We start from the raw sequence: 18,149 nt of genomic DNA, 5'->3' as shown, positions 1-18,149 counted from the left end.
TCTTCCTGAAACCTGGCTGGAAGTAACTATACAATGTAATATACAATGTGATTATTGTTGTATATGAATAAATGCTGGGAGGTGGCAAGAGTGCAAGGTGTATCGAATGGTATTCATCAACAGTTTAACTGTACATACACCCTCGCACTCACTGCAGGAATTGTTTTCTTCTTCCTAGAAGCAGTGAGAACAAAAGTCTTTATATAGAAATTAATTGGTAGTAGTGGCAAAATAATTTTCACTATCTCAGGAAAAATGACTGCCAAAATGGAAAATGGCAATATTCCACATGCCACTCCAGAAAAGATCAGGCCCCACATTCCACAATCACTTCTCAGGTGTTGGCTTGGCTTGTCTCCACCAAAGCAATCAATTGTACCAGTAACAGGGATGCCACACACAGGGTATTCTCCCTTTAATAAAATATCCAGCAGGAACAAGTTCTATTCTCACATGTTTTGTGTTAGGATCAGCACTATCTCAAAAAAGCACTGTGTCTAGGGTAAAATATGTCTGTAGCACTGCCCCCTTGGGGGTTGCTTAGAGTTACCTGTTCATCTGCGCCTCTATGACCCTGCGAACCTTCCAGCCCACCTGACACTCTGGGTTCAGATATTTAGGTTACACAGTTAAAAGTCACACCAACACACTGCGGATAAATGACTCAGATTTTTCTAGTTCGTAAAGAGATTTAAATAACAGGATTTAGATCAACCGAGTCCTGGTTGAACAACCAAGGCTCAGGTTAGGAAACCCTTTAAAGAATTCAATTAGAGTTGAAAATCTCAGTTACAGAATAACAGTTTACATAAAACAGACAGCAATGAAATACAGAAATGGTACTGAAGTGGATTAGTAATTACCGTAGTTTTATGATACCACTAATAGGCGATGCCTGGCCGGCCTATTTCACCTTAAATCCTAATGGGACACCAGGTCTACTAAGTATACGGGGTTGGGTCCCTTGAAATAACAATAACATCAATGTCCAGAGTGCAAGGCCTGTAATTGTCTTCAGCGGCAGTTGGAGCTCAAGCACACTGTATCCTGAATATAGCGAGTGGCGTGTAATCAGATAAGAACATCTCAATCTGACTAGCAATAAACTTTAAGTAATTCCAATGGGGTAAGATGTCTGTACCCAGTGTTCATGTGCAATGTAGTAAAGTAATTTCAGGAGTAAGATGTCTGTATACAGTGTTCGTATGCAATGTAGTAGGACTGGGTATGTATGTACTGGGCAGTGTGCCCTCGCACCAACTGAAGAACGGCAGTGGATTCTCCTGAAGTGTGATTCCAGAGTAGTCGTCCCCTAGATGAACAACCGGAGACTGACTGGCTGCAGGAACTGTAGGTCATCTGATCCGGTTGATACAGTGACTCTGCAGTGATGTCCCTTGAGTGGAAAGCAGTGTTGGACCTGCCTTGGCTGGGCTCTAGTCGCCACTTTCTCCGCGGGCTAGGCTACAGTCCTCTCACAGCAGCAGCAGGGATGAGTTCACTGCATGGCACCCGGGAAGAAGAGACTGTAGGCCAGGCTGCTGGCCCTTTTTATAGTCTCTCTGTCACGATCAGGCATCGAGCTTGAAGACCAGTGGCTATAGCAGTTGCGGGACATGTATACAGGCAGTCACTTCTGGCAGATGACACAGGCTCACCTGAGATGCGGAGTCTAAGTACTAGCCGTGTTCACCAGAGCTCCTGATGGTGGAGATGGATTTAGCTTCATGCAAGTACTAGGTCGCAATCCTCAGGTTTGCCCCACCAGGGTGTAAGCAAGCCAGGGATGAGCAGATAAGGGTTAAACAGCAGTGTGGTCAGTAAGCAAGCCAAAAGGTTGGTAATGAGTAGTTGCAGGTTGAGATCAGGCAGTAAAGCAGTCAAGGAACAAGCCAAGGGTCAATCACGTGTGGTAGCGAAATACAGATGGCAGCAGGGAAGTCAAATAGCAAGGCACTGGCTGAGAAGGCACAATAACCTGGCAAAGAGGAAGTGCAGAGAAAAGGCTTTTGTAGGAAGTTCATGGGAGGAGCAAGGAGTTCAAGGTTCCACAGCAATCAAGACACAATGCAGAGTTGTCCAATGGATCAGATAGGACTTGTCCAAAAAATCAGGCAGGGAGCTGTCCAGCATCCCACGTAACTCAGTGGGAAGCATCAGCGCCAGACACAGAAGAGGTCCTAGGTTTAAGCCCAGGTCCTGATAGTACTCCCCTCCTCTCAGGACATGCTCTGGATGTCTTAGGGCTTGGTTTGTGAGGAAACCTCTGGTGGAATTCTCTTGTTAATCTAGATGCATGAAGGTTCTCCTCAGGTTCCAAAGAATTTTCTTCTGGCCCATATCCTTCCCATTGGACCAGATATTGTAGCTTGTTTCTAAAGATCCTGGAATCAAGATTTTTTTCCACCACAAATTCTATTTCACCCTGTACCTCAACATGTGGAAGAGTTCTTCCAGGAAAGGGATTTTCATTAAATGGTTTAAGTAGCGAGATATGAAAAACAGGATACATTTTCATACTATTAGGAAGTCTTGAATGGTCCTACAAACTTCTGGCCCAGCTTTGCAGATGGAACATGGACCTTCAAATTTTTGGTTGATAACCAAACTTTGTCACTTGAAAGGTAGGAAGTGATCTGCGATGTCTATCAGCAGCCTTCTTGTAACATTCCTGAGCCTCCCTCAAACTTTTGATTAATTTCTCCTGCAATGTAGTTAATCTGTTGGTAACATAAGGGATTGGAGTTGAGATAGGGAGATCTGGACCAAAAACTGGATGATACCCGTTTAAATAAAAAGGACTTTGAGAAGTGGAGCTATGTTTAGAATTGTTATATGCAAACTCTGCTGTAGAAAGATAATCCACCCAGTCATCTTGAAGATAACTGATAAAACATCGAAGGTACTGCTCCAAGGTTTGATTGGTCCTCTCAGTCTGACCATTAAACTGAGGATGAAAAGACAGATTAACTGTTACACCTAAGGCTGAACAAAAGTTTTTCCAAAATGTTGAAGTAAACTGTACTCCTCTGTCAGACACCACATCATCAGGGCATTCCATGTAGTTTAAATACTTCTCGAAGCATTAATTTAGCAGTTTGTTCAGCTGAAGGTACCCCCTCTTAACAGGTATAAACTGAGCAATCTTAGCAGGACGGTCAACAACAACCAAGATTGTGGTAGATTTAGTTACTGGATGTTTAGCCCCTTCCAGCAGATGCCTCCATTCAGAAAAGGCTTCCTTAACCACTTAAGACCAGGACCAAAATGCAGGTAAAGGACCAGGCCCCTTTTTGCGATTCGGCACTGCGTCGCTTTACCTGACAATTGTGCGGTCGTGCGACGTGGCTCCCAAACAAAATTGGCGTCCTTTTTCCCACAAATAGAGCTTTCTTTTGGTGATATTTGATCACCTCTGTGGTTTGTATTTTTTGCGCTATAAACAAAAATAGAGCGACAATTTTGAAAACAATTCTATATTTTTTACTTTTTGCTATAATAAATATCCCCCAAAAATATATAAAAAAACGTTTTTTTCCTCAGTTTAGGCCGATACGTATTCTTCTACCTATTTTTGGTACAAAAAATCGCAATAAGCGTTTATCGATTGGTTTGTGCAAAATTTATAGCGTTTACAAAATAGGGGATAGATTTATTGCATTTTTAATTTTTTTTTTTTTTTTTTTTACTACTAATGGTGGCGATCAGCGGGTTTTTTTTGTGACTGCGACATTATGGCGGACACATCGGACAATTTTGACACATTTTTGGGACCATTGTCATTTTCACAGCAAAAAATGCTATAAAAATGCATTGTTTACTGTGAAAATGACAATTGCAGTTTGGGAGTTAACCACTAGGGGGCGCTGTAGGGGTTAAATGTGACCTCATGTGTGTTTCTAACTGTAGGGGGGGCGGGGCTGGATGTGTGACGTCATTGATCGCCTTTCCCTATATCAGGGAACAGACGATCAATGACAGTGCCACAACGAAGAACAGGGAAGGTGTGTTTACACACACCTCTCCCCATTCTTCAGCTCCGGGGACTGATCGTGGGACTCCGGCGGTGATCGGGTCCGCGGGTCCCACGACCGCGGTCACTGAGCTTCGGACCGGGTCGCGGGCGCCCGCGACCCACGGCTGAACATTTAACAATCACGTACAGGTACATGATTGTGCCCAGCCGTACCATTCTGCTGACGTATATCGGCGTTAGGCAGTTCTTAAGTGGTTAATTGCCAGTAACTCTTTATTTCCAATGTCATAATTTTTTCCGGCTGATGACATTAAGAAAGAGAAATACGCACAAGGATGAAGCTGCATCTTTTCTCGTTTTCGCTGAGAAAGGATAGCTCCCACAGCAAAGTCTAGGGCATCCACTTCCACTAAAAAAGGAACTTCAGGATCGGGATGTACCAATATTGGTGCAGAAGTGGAAAGAGTCTTTAGCTTAATAAATGCAGTCTGTGCCTCAGCTGACCACACAAAGGGCATCCCTTTCTTTGTCAGCTGTGTAATTGGTGCTATCACTTTAGAGAAATTTCTTATGATATTTCTGTAAAAGTTGGAAAAACCAACAAATCTCTTTAACATTACTAGCGGCAGGCCAATCCACCACTGCTTTGATCTTTTCAGGATCCATGCTTACTCCTTTAGGAGAAATAATATATCCCAAAAACTGCATCTGGGTTCGTTCAAACTCGCATTTCTCCAATTTAATATAAAGTTGGTTCTTCCTTAGCCTTTCAATGACAGTGCAAACATGTTTATGATGTTTCTTCAGGTTATTAGAAAAGATGAGAATATCATCCAGATAAGCAATAGTGTTGCTCACGAATATTCGCATTGCGAATATTCGTTACGAATATGGCATATTCGAATATTCGCGAATAACTCGAATTTCGCGGCCAAAATTCGCTATTCCGAATATTCGTATTTTTTCAAATTTATTTTTAAAACAGATCACATCCTATCGACGTCTAAAAGCATTGCTGGTATGATTAGAGACCCTGGGCCGAGTAGCTAAGCTGAGGCGATCCTTTTATGTTGCCGAATATTCGCAATCGCGAATATTCGATTTCCGAATATTCGCGAATACTTTCTCCGCCCTTCTTTTGCATCAGAGCCAATCAGAGTTCTCCTACCACAGTTGTCAACATTTCGCAATCAATTTCGCATTCGCATTAGCGAAATTTTGCAAAAAAAATGTTTTGATAAAATATCACGAATATTCAATTTTAGCGAATATTTCACGAATATTCCTCTATATATTCGTGATATATCGCGAAATCGAATATGGCGTATTCCGCTCAACACTAATAAGCAATCACAAACTGGTCCAATAGGTCTCGAAAAGCATCATTGATGACGTTTTGGAATGTGGCAGGGGCGTTACAGAGGCCAAAAGGCATAACCAGGGACTCAAAATGGCCATATCTGGTTCTATAGGCGGTTTTCCATTAGTCTTGACGCATGCGGATGAGGTTATATGCCCCCCGTAAGTCTAGCTTTGTGAAAACTTTGGCAGAGCGGAGTCTTTCCTACATTTCAGAGATTAAAGGAAGTGGATAGTGGTTTTTAATAGTGATTTTATTCAGGTCACGGTAGTCAATGCATGGACACAAGGTGAAATCTTTCTTTGCAACAAAGAACAGGGCTGCCCCTGCAGGAGGAATTGAGGGTCTAATGAAGCCCTTCTCTAAGTTCTCATCAATCTATTCCCTGAGAACTTTTAATTTAGGTTCTGAAAGATTGAAAAGGCAACCAAAAGGTATTTCAGCCCCTGGGAGCAGTTCAAAGGGACAATCATATGGGCGATGAGGAGGTAACTGATCGGCATTCTTCTTATCACAGACATCCCGGAACTCATGATATTATAGTGGCAGGTTTTTATATGACTGCGTAGTAACAACATCCACCTGTGATTCCTTGGCCGGCAAAGAACTCGTTTGACAAGGTTCAAGGTCAAAAACCAGGGGCAACTTTCTTCCTATGTATAAGGTCTTGAACTGTCCTTTCCGGACTCTGACAGTCTCTAAAGATAAAAATGCAAAAGCCTTTAAGGACTAGGAACTTTTAGTCCCTTAGAAAGCAACACAAAGTGTTGTTGGTTGCGCACAGGAGTATCTCTAACTCCACTATAGACACTGATCCCAGTTCTACTGACTGCATGTACTACCAGCCCACCTGGCTGCTTCTTCACCAGCTCACCCAGCTGCTACCGAAGATCTCCCAAGGCAAGGGAAAGGACAGATTCAAGCACAAAGCTGTCTTCCAGAAAGGCTTGATACATGTGGCAGTCTTTCTCCTTGTAAGTCCCTGACTGTGCTTATGTACTCACACTGTCCTCCTTGCTCCCTACTGCTCTTTAGATAAGATCCCTCTTAAACCGCATTGCTGTCAGAACCCCCCCCCCCCATCGCCAGAGCCAGTGACAATCTCCTCAGCACTCCATCTTCCTCCGACTCTCCTGCTGTCATGACTCATCCATATTTAAGGGCTGGCTCAGCCACCATGCCAGGCCCACTGCCTAAAGGATTGGTCAAGTTCTCCAAAGTTTGCAGATCAAGCCTCCTGGCATCCTCCCACTAACTTATAGAAGTTTCTCCTAACTTGCAGAATCAGGGGGAGGCACCAGAGACCTACCTGTATGAGTTATGCAGCCTGACCTGCAATAAACTTGTGACCCAGATTCAAGACTCATTTTACCATGAGCCAGTAAATTTGCCTACACTATTCTAGTAGCACATTTGATGGTGCTGCATACATTAATTACAAGTATGGATAATCCACTATATTTCTTCAGGAATATAATAAAAAAAATACAATAATATCTTACCATTATGTTTGCTTTTTATTTATCTAATTCACAGAATGTTTGCCAGACTCTTTGGTGTTCAGTAAAAAATACATGCCGCTCCAAGCTTGATGCCACAGCAGATGGGACCAGATGTGGAGATAATAAGGTGAATTTTATATCATATTATCTAAAGATAAAAAAGTGGGTGCGTGAGTGTGATCCACCCCCGCCCAAGGCATATGAACTGTGAACTGACTTGCACAATCTTGCTTTTTAAAAGTTTATGTTTAGTTTTACTTTTTTTGTCTGAGTCTTAGGGCTCTATTTATAATGGAAAGCTCTCCAATACATTGTGCTTTGTTACACATTCTTATGAATGGGATGGGCTGCAGTGTTTATAAGCCCTGACTCTCAAGCTGAAGAGATACACTCAAAGTAGAAGGAAAGAAGAAGTTAAGGAAAGTCAGCCAACATGCATGGAACAGAAGATTGTCCTGTTGGGGATCTTAGTTAACCAGTTACCGACCGCCCACTGTATATATACGTCCTGTTTTTAAAGATGAATATCTCAGTAACGGCAGCAGCTGCTGCCACAACCGTGATATCCATCTCTTCAGTGGGCGGCCGTGTAAACGATAACGGCGGTCTCCGCAGGGGATTCGCCGCAAGATCGCCGTTATCGGTGGCGGGAGAGGGGCCCCCCCTCCCGCCGCTCTCCCGCGCCCTCCGCCGCTTACCTCATATTTAAGAGGACCTGTCATGCTTTTTTCTATTACAAGGGATGTTTACATTCCTTGTAATAGGAATAAAAGTGATACATTTTTTTTTATTTTTTTTCAGTGTAAAAAATTATAAAATCAATAAAAATAAATAAGAAAACAAAACAACTATTTTTTTAAAGCGTCCCGTCCCGACGAGCTCACGTGCAGAAGCGAACGGATACGCGAGTAGCGCCCGCATATGAAAACGGTGTTCAAACCACACAAGTGAGGTATCGCCGCGATCGTTAGAGCGAGAGCAATAATTCTAGCCCTAGCCCTACTCTGTAGCTCAAAAAATGCAACCTATAGAATTTTTTAAACGTTGCCTATCGAGATTTTTAAGGGTAAAAGTTTGACGCCATACCACGAGCGGGCGAAATTTTAAAGCGTGACATGTTGGGTATCATTTTACTCGGCGTAACATTATCTTTCACAACATATAAAAAAATTGGGCCAAATTTATTGTTGTCTTATTTTTTAATTCAAAAAAGTGAATTTTTTCCCAAAAAAGTGCGCTTGTAAGACCGCTGCGCAAATACGGTGTGACAAAAAGTATTGCGATGACCGTCATTTTATTTTCTAGGGTGTATATATATATATATATATATATAATGTTTGGGGGTTTTAAGCAATTTTCTAGCAAAAAAAAATGTTTTAATCTTGTAAACGCCGAATCTGAAAAACAGGCTCGGGGCTTAAGTGGTTAATGTATGTTACTGAATTATAAGATAGCTAAATGAACAGTCAAGAGCCATAATAGCCCATGTGATATACGATAAGTCCAAAGTTATCTTGGACTCTAATGGTCTTCCAAAACAAATCACTTGACATCATTTTTTTATTAAATTAGCTCTGACCATTATCATATAATGAGGAATAAACCTCTCATTTAAGATGGTAAAGAGACACTTATAAACCATTTACAGTTGTCCAGGAGACAGAAAAGATTGGTCTACATTTTCACTGTCTGAAAATGAGGAACAACCTCCTTATTTTTGGGAATTGTAGTGGAAGTAAGACATGTAGATACCTTTTTAATTAAGGACGGCTCTACTGTGCTGATCGAGTAAAGGGCTTTATGGCTCATTTTGGCCTACCTCACCGTAACCTGATGGGTTATACCTTTTCTCTCTCTATATGTTAATTATATTCTGTAGCTAATGAACAATGGTTATTATTTCAGTGGTGCATCAGTGGTGCATGTGTTAACGTTGGCAAACAACCAGACACTGTACATGGAGCTTGGGGTTCCTGGACAACATGGTCACACTGTACAAGAACATGCGGTGCTGGTGTGCAGAGCGCAGAAAGGAAGTGCAACAATCCTGAGTAAGTCAGAACATATTTTTATTGCACATACTTGTGTAGGCATGTAAATGTTTGTGAAGAAAGCTTTCCAATCTATCCTATCCTATTCTATTCCAGAAGCAAAATATTCCTTTTTTAGCACATTTCATAACAGTAACATCTCTTACTATCACTGTGTGGTCTCCTGAGTTGCTAACTCTTGACGCAAGGGTATCAAGAGTTAGCAGGGAAGCATTGTGGTTTAATGAAGAAAGATGAGCTTCAACTAGGATCACTGAAGGGCTGAAACTCACAGCTAAACTCCAGCCAAACTGCTAAATACATCTCCGAAATTAATTTATCTGCTAAAAAACTTGCCAATAAGAGGAGAGAGAGCAAAGAGACAGAGAGATGAGCTCATCATTGCCACACTATTGAGGTAGGGAAGAGGTCTGTAAGCGAAAGTGAAACTGCAGAGAAGAAAGACCAGGTTCCCTCCCTTGCTAGACAGGCTGTGGTTTGTGATAAAGATTTGTACATTTCAGAAATAGAAGAAAAAAAATGCAAATGCTTTGGCAGGTTCAGCAGCTTTAAAAGAAAGTTGCAGGATTTAAAAAGCAATAAACAATCATCATCATCTAGGTGGATGAAGAACTGGTCCAATGCCAAGTCCCCCTGCACCTCTAAGACCGAGAACAGAGCAATCAAAGACCGTTGATCACTCAGTTCTCAGTTTTCAATGAGCAGAGAGCTGTTAACTGTCAGTCACCCGCTATATGCTTTGCCCCCTCACTGGAGCGCTGGGCTGAGGAGTAGACATGTGCAATTCGCTTTGTTCCAAATGAGTTTTTTAACAAATTTGAACAAATTTGTTAATTCGGATATATCGGAGTTAACGAAAACCTGTTTAACAAATTTTTCTGAAAATTCGTGAGTTCAAAAATGCAGAAATTTGAAATTTGAAAATCCCAAAATTCGAAAATCTGAAATAATAACTAACTAATAATAACTTAACTATTACTAACTATTAAATTATAGGTATTGTAATTTCCTTTCAAATTTGGCTGTTAGTGAATGTAACAAATGCAAATTTATCCGAAGTTGAAATTATCTAAAATAACGAATGCCATATCAAAACGAATGGAACGTAACAAATTAATAATAATAAAAAACAATAATAATAATAAAAACTTGTTGTTATTATTATTATTATTATTATTATTATTATTCATTTGTTCCGTTCCATTTGTTTAGATGCGCCATTCGTTATTTGGGCTAATTCGTAACTTTGGATAAATTCTTATTCCTTACGTTCACTAAAAGCCTAATTTGAAAGGAAATTACAATACCTATAATTTAATAGTTAATTTTTATTAGTTATGCCCTGTACACATGATCGGTTCGTCTGATGAAAACTAGCCGATGGATTTTTTCATCAGATTCCTGATGAAGCTCACTTTCATCAGTCTTGCCTACACACCATTGGTTAAAAATCCGATCGTGTCCAACGCGGTGACGTAAAACAGAACGACGCGCAGAGAAATGAAGTTCAATGCTTCCGAGCATGCTTCGACTTGATTCTGAGCATGCGTGAATTTTTGACCGATGGATTTCCCCACAGACGATCGTTTTTTCTAACATTTTTTTAACCATACGAAAAATTTAAAACAGGTTCTATTTTTCTTCACCGATGGGAAAAAAACTGATGGGGCCCACACATGATCGGTTCGTTTAATGAAAACGGTCCATCGGTCCGTTTTTATCAGATGAACCGATCGTGTATACAGGGCATTAGTTATTTTTTTTGAATTTTTGGATATTCTCTTATTTTCGGCTTTTCGAATTTACGAATTGAGATCATAACGAATGGAATGACCCAATAATTGGAAAAAAACAAAAAACAAATGAAACGAAAATGAAAACAAACACATTTTTTGGCAGTGAACATGTCTACTGAGGAGGGGCATGCTGATAGGCTAAGCCAGCTTCTGGTCAGGCATCCCACCAGAGTCTGGACCAGCGGAGTGACATCAGCCGACAGCAGACTTTAGCCCGATGTCAGCTGAAAAACGGTCGCAGAAGTGCAGAATTAAGTGCGCTCCTGTGACCCACAGGAGAAGTAGGTCAAAAAAGCTTTGGCCCTACTTTTCCTTTAAAATATTTTTTTCATCTGTGTATATATCTGCTTTCATTGAGTTTTTAGGAGCTTTGAGGCTAGGTTTACATTGCTGTGCCTCTAAATCACTTTTCAGAGATGTTTGACAAGTGATGAGGAAGCAATATGATGCCTTATCACTGCCTGTTTTAACCATGTAAATATGTATCGAAATGGCGCAACTCTATGTATTGCATGAAGTTGCGAGGAGGCTATACGTCCTCCCCAATTAATTAAAGTTCAATGGCTCTACTGCTGGTCCAACGGGGCAAAAAAGGTAAATGTTGCCAAGAGTGCGAAGCAAAGCATTGCCACTGTGGTATGTGAGCACTTATGTCTGCTGCCTTTGCAGCTCAACGGAGAGGGCAGCGGGGGTGCTAAAAAATGCGGCTCAACTGCGCAACTGCGTATTTTTAATTTCGCCCCCAACTGCAAGTCTATACAAGCCCTAAGACTTTCTATTATTGTAAATCTTTTTTATAAAATAATAAATTATTAATAATATATATATATATTATATATATATATATATATATATATATATATATATATATATATATATATTATATAATATTAATAATATAATTATTATTCAATATTTTTTTTGCTGATGCACAAGGAATACCCATCCCGGTGGGTTTGGAGTAACAGAAAATAAAACATTATGTTGTATTTAAAGTGTACGTTCACCTTTTCATGAAAAAATGAAATGAAGAAATGCTCCCCTTACCTCCGTGGGTGTTGTGGTTGAGGTAGTGGTCTGGGGATTTGAAATCCCCGCCTTTCTCCCTTTTCTTTCTGTAGAGCTTTGGGGACAATTACGATTGATTTCAATTGGTCAAAGTAGTCACATGGCGGTGCTGACCAATCAGAATAGCTCTTATCTGTCCTGGAAACTCTACAGAAAGAAAGGGAAGAAGGATTTAAAATCCCCAAACTGCTATATCAGCTGCATGGGCAGTGACAGCTCATCACCCACATTTGTAAGTACAGTTACAGGAGAAGGAGGAGGGGGGGTATAGAGTGTTAGTTCAGCATTTCATTTTTTCTGAAAAGGTGAACTAACCCTTTAACTTTTCATTGCAATATACAATTTATATAGCAAGCCTATTCACCTATTCAAAATTTCATTTTTTACTGATACAATTGGAATAAATTGATATCTGATTTGCTGCTATGGATCACTATACTTCTATCACTGCTCAGTGCTTCTCCTTATTGAAATAACTCAGTAGAATGTGTATGGAGAATTGCCTATTAGTAGTTGAACATAGTCTTGGTGGTGCGCTACAGAGAATTCCTACAAGTAACCTTTCAAATATTTCATTATAAGACACTTCAATACTACATTTCAAGGATCACAAGCTATGAAATCAGTAACACTCACTGCCTTAGGCTCTTCTTAATAAAGCATTGTATCCAGGACTTGATATGAAAGCGATGCTCGATAAAGCACTCTAGTATAAAATACGAATGTACCATTTACTTTCCATTTGTACAAATAACACATTGAAAGTTCCATTACGATACGCTGGTGGAAATACAGAAGATGATGGGTCAAATATTTCATATGCCATTCAGTCTGCCAAGTCTCTTTTATCATGATTGGTTATTTTGCACTCTACATTGCCATTATAAAGGAGATGCAGGACAATTGAAAGTTTATCTTCACTCAAGTACCAAAGTGAAAGTATCGCTCAGCCTCTCCTGCCTTAAAAACACATTTGCAGTGTTATTTTTTTGGGGGAGAGGGTACTATTTTGACAGATACCTTCTCCAACTTACATAAAAGAGAAGTATGGGAATCAGGGTAATTGCACATTTGTACTTACCTAGGTGCTGCATTTGTCCCCCACTGGCTCTAACACTGAGAACCGAGGGATCAAACCACAGATTGCTCGGTTCTCACAGCTTCCCGAGCAGAGAGCTGACTGTCAGTCACTGCTCTCTGCTCTGCCCCCTCCTCGCTCAATAGAGCGCTGGGCTGTGGAGGGGGCGGGAGCGAGGCTGGCTCAGGATCTTAGCAGCTCCTTGAGAGGCTGACATGGATGCCAGTCCAAGCATGTGGGCTGATCCCAACCCCAGTGTTACGATCTTGCCCGAACTTTGTGACACCAGCTTTGTGACTTCAGTACATAGTGGACTTTAGCCCGCTGTCTGCTGAAAACAGGTCACAGAAGTGCAAAAATGAACTGCACTCCTGTGATCCACAGGAGAAGTACAGCCAGACAAGTTTGGCTTTACGTATCCTTAAACTCTTGCCTAGGCGAGAATGACATCCACTTGGAAATTGCTAGCTGCATGTTTTTCAGCCGGGGTTATTCTGGGAGGACGTCCCGTGACGTCCTCCCAGAATCCTTCACTCGCTCGCCCCCTGGGGCGTGCTCCCGGAATCATCTGTGAGCGCCGGGTCTAGAAGACCCGGCGCATCACAGATTGCGGTAAATTGCCGCTGATAGCGGCCGTTTACCACGTGATCGCTCCGTCAAATGACGGAGCGATCACTTGTAAACAAACAAGCGTCATGTCATGACGCCGGTTCCTCCCTCTCCTCTCTGTACCGATCGGTACAGTGTGAGAGGAGATGGGGGAGAGCGGAAGCAGCAGCAGCTGCTGTGGGCTGGATCTGTGACAAATGCAGTCACAGATCCAGCCATCCCTCCCTCCCTGCGCAATACTCTGCAATACCCCCCATACTCTGCAATACCCCCCATACTCTGCAATACCCCCAATACTCTGCAATACCCCCAATACTCCACAATACCTGCTAATATGACAGAAACAAGATTTATTTTTTATTTTTTACAGAATTTTCAGTGTTTTTTCTTTTATAGCGCAACAAATAAAAAACCCAGAGGTGATCAAATATGACCAAAAGAAAGCTCTATTTGTGGGAAAAAAAGGACAAAAATTTCAGATGGGCACAATGTTGTATGACTGAGTTATTGTCATTCAAATTGTGAGAGCACCGAAAGCTGAAAATTGGTCTGGTTAGGAAGGGGGTTTAAGTGCCCAGTGGTCAAGTGGTTAATGTGCATAGCTGGCTGTTGACATAGTCACTGCCTTAGTCCACACCTCTCTTGCATGTCTACATGGCTTAATCATAGAAGTGGAGACACAAATACAGGTGTGACAATAAAATCAATGAACATTTTATAGAATTTCAGAGTTTTTTTAATATCAACCCCTTGACTGCTTCTTGGGGCACCTTGACTGCATAGGCTATACTCTGGGAAAGGTGAACTGGACCATTAATGCTTCTCCATGGGCAGTGACTTGTAGATTTAAGTGATACAGAATTACAGGTTTGCTTAAGGTATACATATGTTGGCATTAGGGGTGCAGTTATGAAAATATTTGCATAGGATTTCACCCAGTGAAAACAAATGTACATTTGTTTTGCTTTAATGGTGGGGGAAAACATATTTTGTTACGTTTTTTCCTGTGCTGTTTAAAGGTTTTTCATTGGTTTTAAAAGGAAATACTGCATTTGGCCACTAGATGTTGCTTAGTATCACAGGGAATTTCTATGACACTTAGGGCCATCTAGTGGCCAAATAGTGTATTTCCCATTTTAAATCAATTGAAAACATTAAACCAGTACAGTAAACAGCCTAACAATTGTTTGTGCTCCATTTGCACATAAGAAATGTACACAAGCTTTCAGTGGATGACTTGGTAGTGTTAGTGCAAGTCAAGTACAGTATGTTTTCAGGTGCTTCTGGGATGCTTTGAGATGCTTCTTGAGCAACTTGAGTTGCATTTGAAGAAAAAACAACTCAAATGCAAACAAAAGTGCATGCACATGAGCCCTAACTGTCTGTTCTAGGCAATATATAACTTGTTTACAAATGCAGAAATAGTACACAAATATTTCTTGCCTTTTATGTGGTACAGTACTGTACACTAAAGATTGAACTCTACAGCACTTTATATGTAGAATCATATGTCCAATGCAAAATTATTTTAGGACTCGTTAACAGGTTTTATGACATGAATGGGCTGCCACGGCACCACAACAGATGAAAGTGTGACTCCTTTTTCTGTGCTGTGCATCATGTGTTGCACTCTACTGTACAGTGCATTGGGGTGCCACTCACAATAAATGACACCACACCAAGAGCACCCATTTAGAGAGGTAAGGATACGTCTTTAGCCTGGATGAAACATGTTGGAGGAGCATAGCCAGGAGGAGTTCAGGCTGAAGCTGTATTTTGTACCTCCCTATATAGTGGCTGGGTTCCAGCGTGCAGCGTTTCTACCTTCAGCTAGCCTGGGTGAGCTTGGTTGAATGTTGGTAACCAACCTGTGCTTTGGACTGCACGGGGAAGGTTTGCAGTGCTTTAAGCGGCACTCCAAGTTTTTGTATGGGTCACAGTATAAAATCATTGTCCATAATATTTAACCAATAATGTTCTTAGCCTGAGAAACTAATGCAGTCACCACATCTAAGGACTGGTAAACTGAAATATATTACATGTTTTATACTTGTATGTATATGTATATATACAATGCATTGCTAAAGTATTCAGACCCCCTTCACTTTTTTTAATTGTGTTATGTTGCACAATAACCAAATTTAGAAAACAGCATTTTACAAATCTCTGGGAATTTATAAAATAAATAAAAAACAAAATGTTACATCTACTTAAGTATTTAAACCCTTTACTCAATACTTTTTTCAAGCACATTGGCAGCAATTAGAGCTTTGAGTTTTTTTGTTTTTTTTTTTGCGGTATGACGCAACAAGATTTACACACATGGATTGGGGGGATTTCTTTCTATTTTTCTTTGAAAATCCTCTCAAGCTCAGTCAGGTTGAGTGGGGACTGCCGATGGACAGCCATTTTCAGGTCTCTTGAGAGATGTTCAATAAGGTTCAAGTCTGGGCTCTGGCTGGGCCACTTTAGGAAATTCACAGAGTTGTCCCTAAGCCACTCCTGTGTTGTATAGAGTCTAGACTGTGTGCTTAGGATCGTTGTCATGTTGGAAGGTAAAACTGAATTCCTGAGTGCTGTGGAACAGGTTTTCATTGAAGATATCTCTGTACTTTGCTCCATTCGACTTTCCCTCTACTCTGACCAGTCTCCCTGTCCCTGCTGCTGAAAAACATCTCCAAGGCATAATGCTGCCACCACCATGCTTCACTGTTGGGTTGGTATTGGGCAGGTGGTTTCCTTCAGACATAATGTTTAAAATTGAGGCCAAGAAGTTAAATCTTGGTTTCATCAGACCAAAGGATCTTGTTCCTCACTGTTTTAGAGCCCTTCAGGTGCTTTTTTAGAAACGCCAAGTGGGCTTCCATGTGAGGTTTCCATCTAGCCACTCTGCCATAAAGCCCTGATCAGTAGAGGATTAAATTCATGGTTGTCCTTCTGGAACTTCATCCCATCTCAATGCAGGATCTCTGAAGCTCAGTCAGAGTGACAATGGGTTCTTGGTCACCTCTCTTACTAAGCCCTTTCTCCCCCAATAGCTCAGTTTGGCCGGGTGAGCAGCTCTTGGAAGAGTCCTTGTTATGCTAATCTTCTTCCATTTGAGAATCATGGAGGCCACTGTGCTCTTGGGATCCTTCAGTGCAGCAGAAACATTTATGTAGCCTTCCCAGATCTGTACCTTGCAATAATCCTGTCTCTGAGCTCTTCAGGCAGTTCCTTTGACCTCGTGGCTTTTGCTCTGATACAGTATGCATTGTCAGCTGTGAGGCATTTTATAGAGAGGTGTGTGCCTTTCCAAATCATGTCCAATCATGTAGTTTAACACAGGTGAACTCCAAGGTGTAGAAACATCTCCTGAGCTAAATTTTTAATTTTGTTGCAAAGGGTCTGAATACTTATGCCAATATGATATTTCAGTTTTTCAATTTTCATACATTTGAGACAAATGTTTCTAAAATTATGTTTTCAATTTGTCATAATGGTGTACTGAGTGTACAGTATACATATCTTGGAGACATCTTCTAATGCTGCCAATAATCAGCATTCCCAATGCTCTGATTTCCCTTGCTATATTTCATTAAATGATTTAATTAACTATTTATAGAAAGCTCTAATCAGTCATCTCTATTTTTAAAGGAATTGATTCCTTCCCCCCATGTCATTGTGTTCATCAGTGTAGATCTTCCCTGGAGGGCTGTCAAACTCTGGACTGATGCAGCCTGTGTGGCGGTGAGACCGCTAGCGACCACTCTGTCTCTGATCAGCCCCATTAACAATAAATGGCTGGTCAGTGGTAAAAGGAACTTGGATTCAACAGAGGGAGGGAAAGTATATAGTATTTCTATTATTTCTAGTAATATTATTATATTTCATAGGCCACATTCAAGGTAACTATGACTAAATAGTAGTTTACAGTAAAGTCTCTTTAAAGGGATAGTTACTAAAAATCAAATAAATCATATGAATGGGCGCTCCGGGCAACAATGAAAACCAATCAGTGAACTGCCAATGCAATCCAGGGAATCAGTGCAATCTATCATCTCTGGATCTCACCAGGAGATGGAAAATCTGTAACTTGTTGAGAACAAACTTTAATATCAAAGTGGACCTGATCCGAAATGGGGAGATTTAGTATGTTTTATGGACTATTTAGAAATGTCAAATGTGCCTAAGAAGTGCGTTGAAAATTTCATTTTTGTCTTTAATTTCTCCTGAAAAATAGCAGTGCATTTCCTGAAATGTTCTGTAGTCTAACACTGGCATATTGGCAGTGTGAGATCTAAGGAGCTTTGAGGGGCAGTGTGCAATATGTGGGGGGCAGAGAACAGTGTACAGGGGCAATAAACAGTGCACAGTTAAGAACAGTGAGCAGTGTAAGAATCCCAGCCCAGAGCATGGCAGCCAATCACAGCAGGGTAAGGGTGAGACTTAATGGTGAGGGTGAATCGGGCGCAGATGGGGCAGGGGTAGGTAAAAGCAGTGGAAGCCAAAGTCTGATGATGGATTCTGACAATGCCACAGGCCCAGCCTGCTGGACCATCCTGTTGACCCGATGGGGTCTGGGTCCAGTACATGAGGGCTGCCTGTATCCCCACATCAGCAGCCCTGTTTGGAGTTGTAAAGGCAGGGCTTTTTTTCAGCGGGAACGCAGGGGAACGCAGTTCCGGCACCTACTGGACTGACTGTATATAATGGTGCTGGGGTGTGCT

General features: G+C 41.2%; 1 protein-coding gene across 1 annotated transcript in view; it reads left to right on the top strand.

Moving 5' to 3' along the window:
* ADAMTS12 (ADAM metallopeptidase with thrombospondin type 1 motif 12) overlaps positions 1–18,149 on the top strand; it is a 646,291-nt gene that overhangs the window by 462,264 nt on the left and 165,878 nt on the right. The window contains exons 10-11 of the mRNA XM_040338094.1: positions 6,873–6,965; positions 8,744–8,889. Of these exons, the coding sequence (XP_040194028.1) occupies positions 6,873–6,965; positions 8,744–8,889 (239 nt within the window). The remainder of the gene's footprint in view (positions 1–6,872; positions 6,966–8,743; positions 8,890–18,149) is intronic.

Source organism: Rana temporaria, chromosome 1 (genome assembly GCF_905171775.1).
Source record: "Rana temporaria chromosome 1, aRanTem1.1, whole genome shotgun sequence".
Classification (NCBI taxonomy): Eukaryota; Metazoa; Chordata; class Amphibia; order Anura; family Ranidae; genus Rana; species Rana temporaria.
The sequence above is the reverse complement of the archived record's forward strand: the minus strand, read 5'-3'. Positions and strand labels throughout refer to the sequence as shown.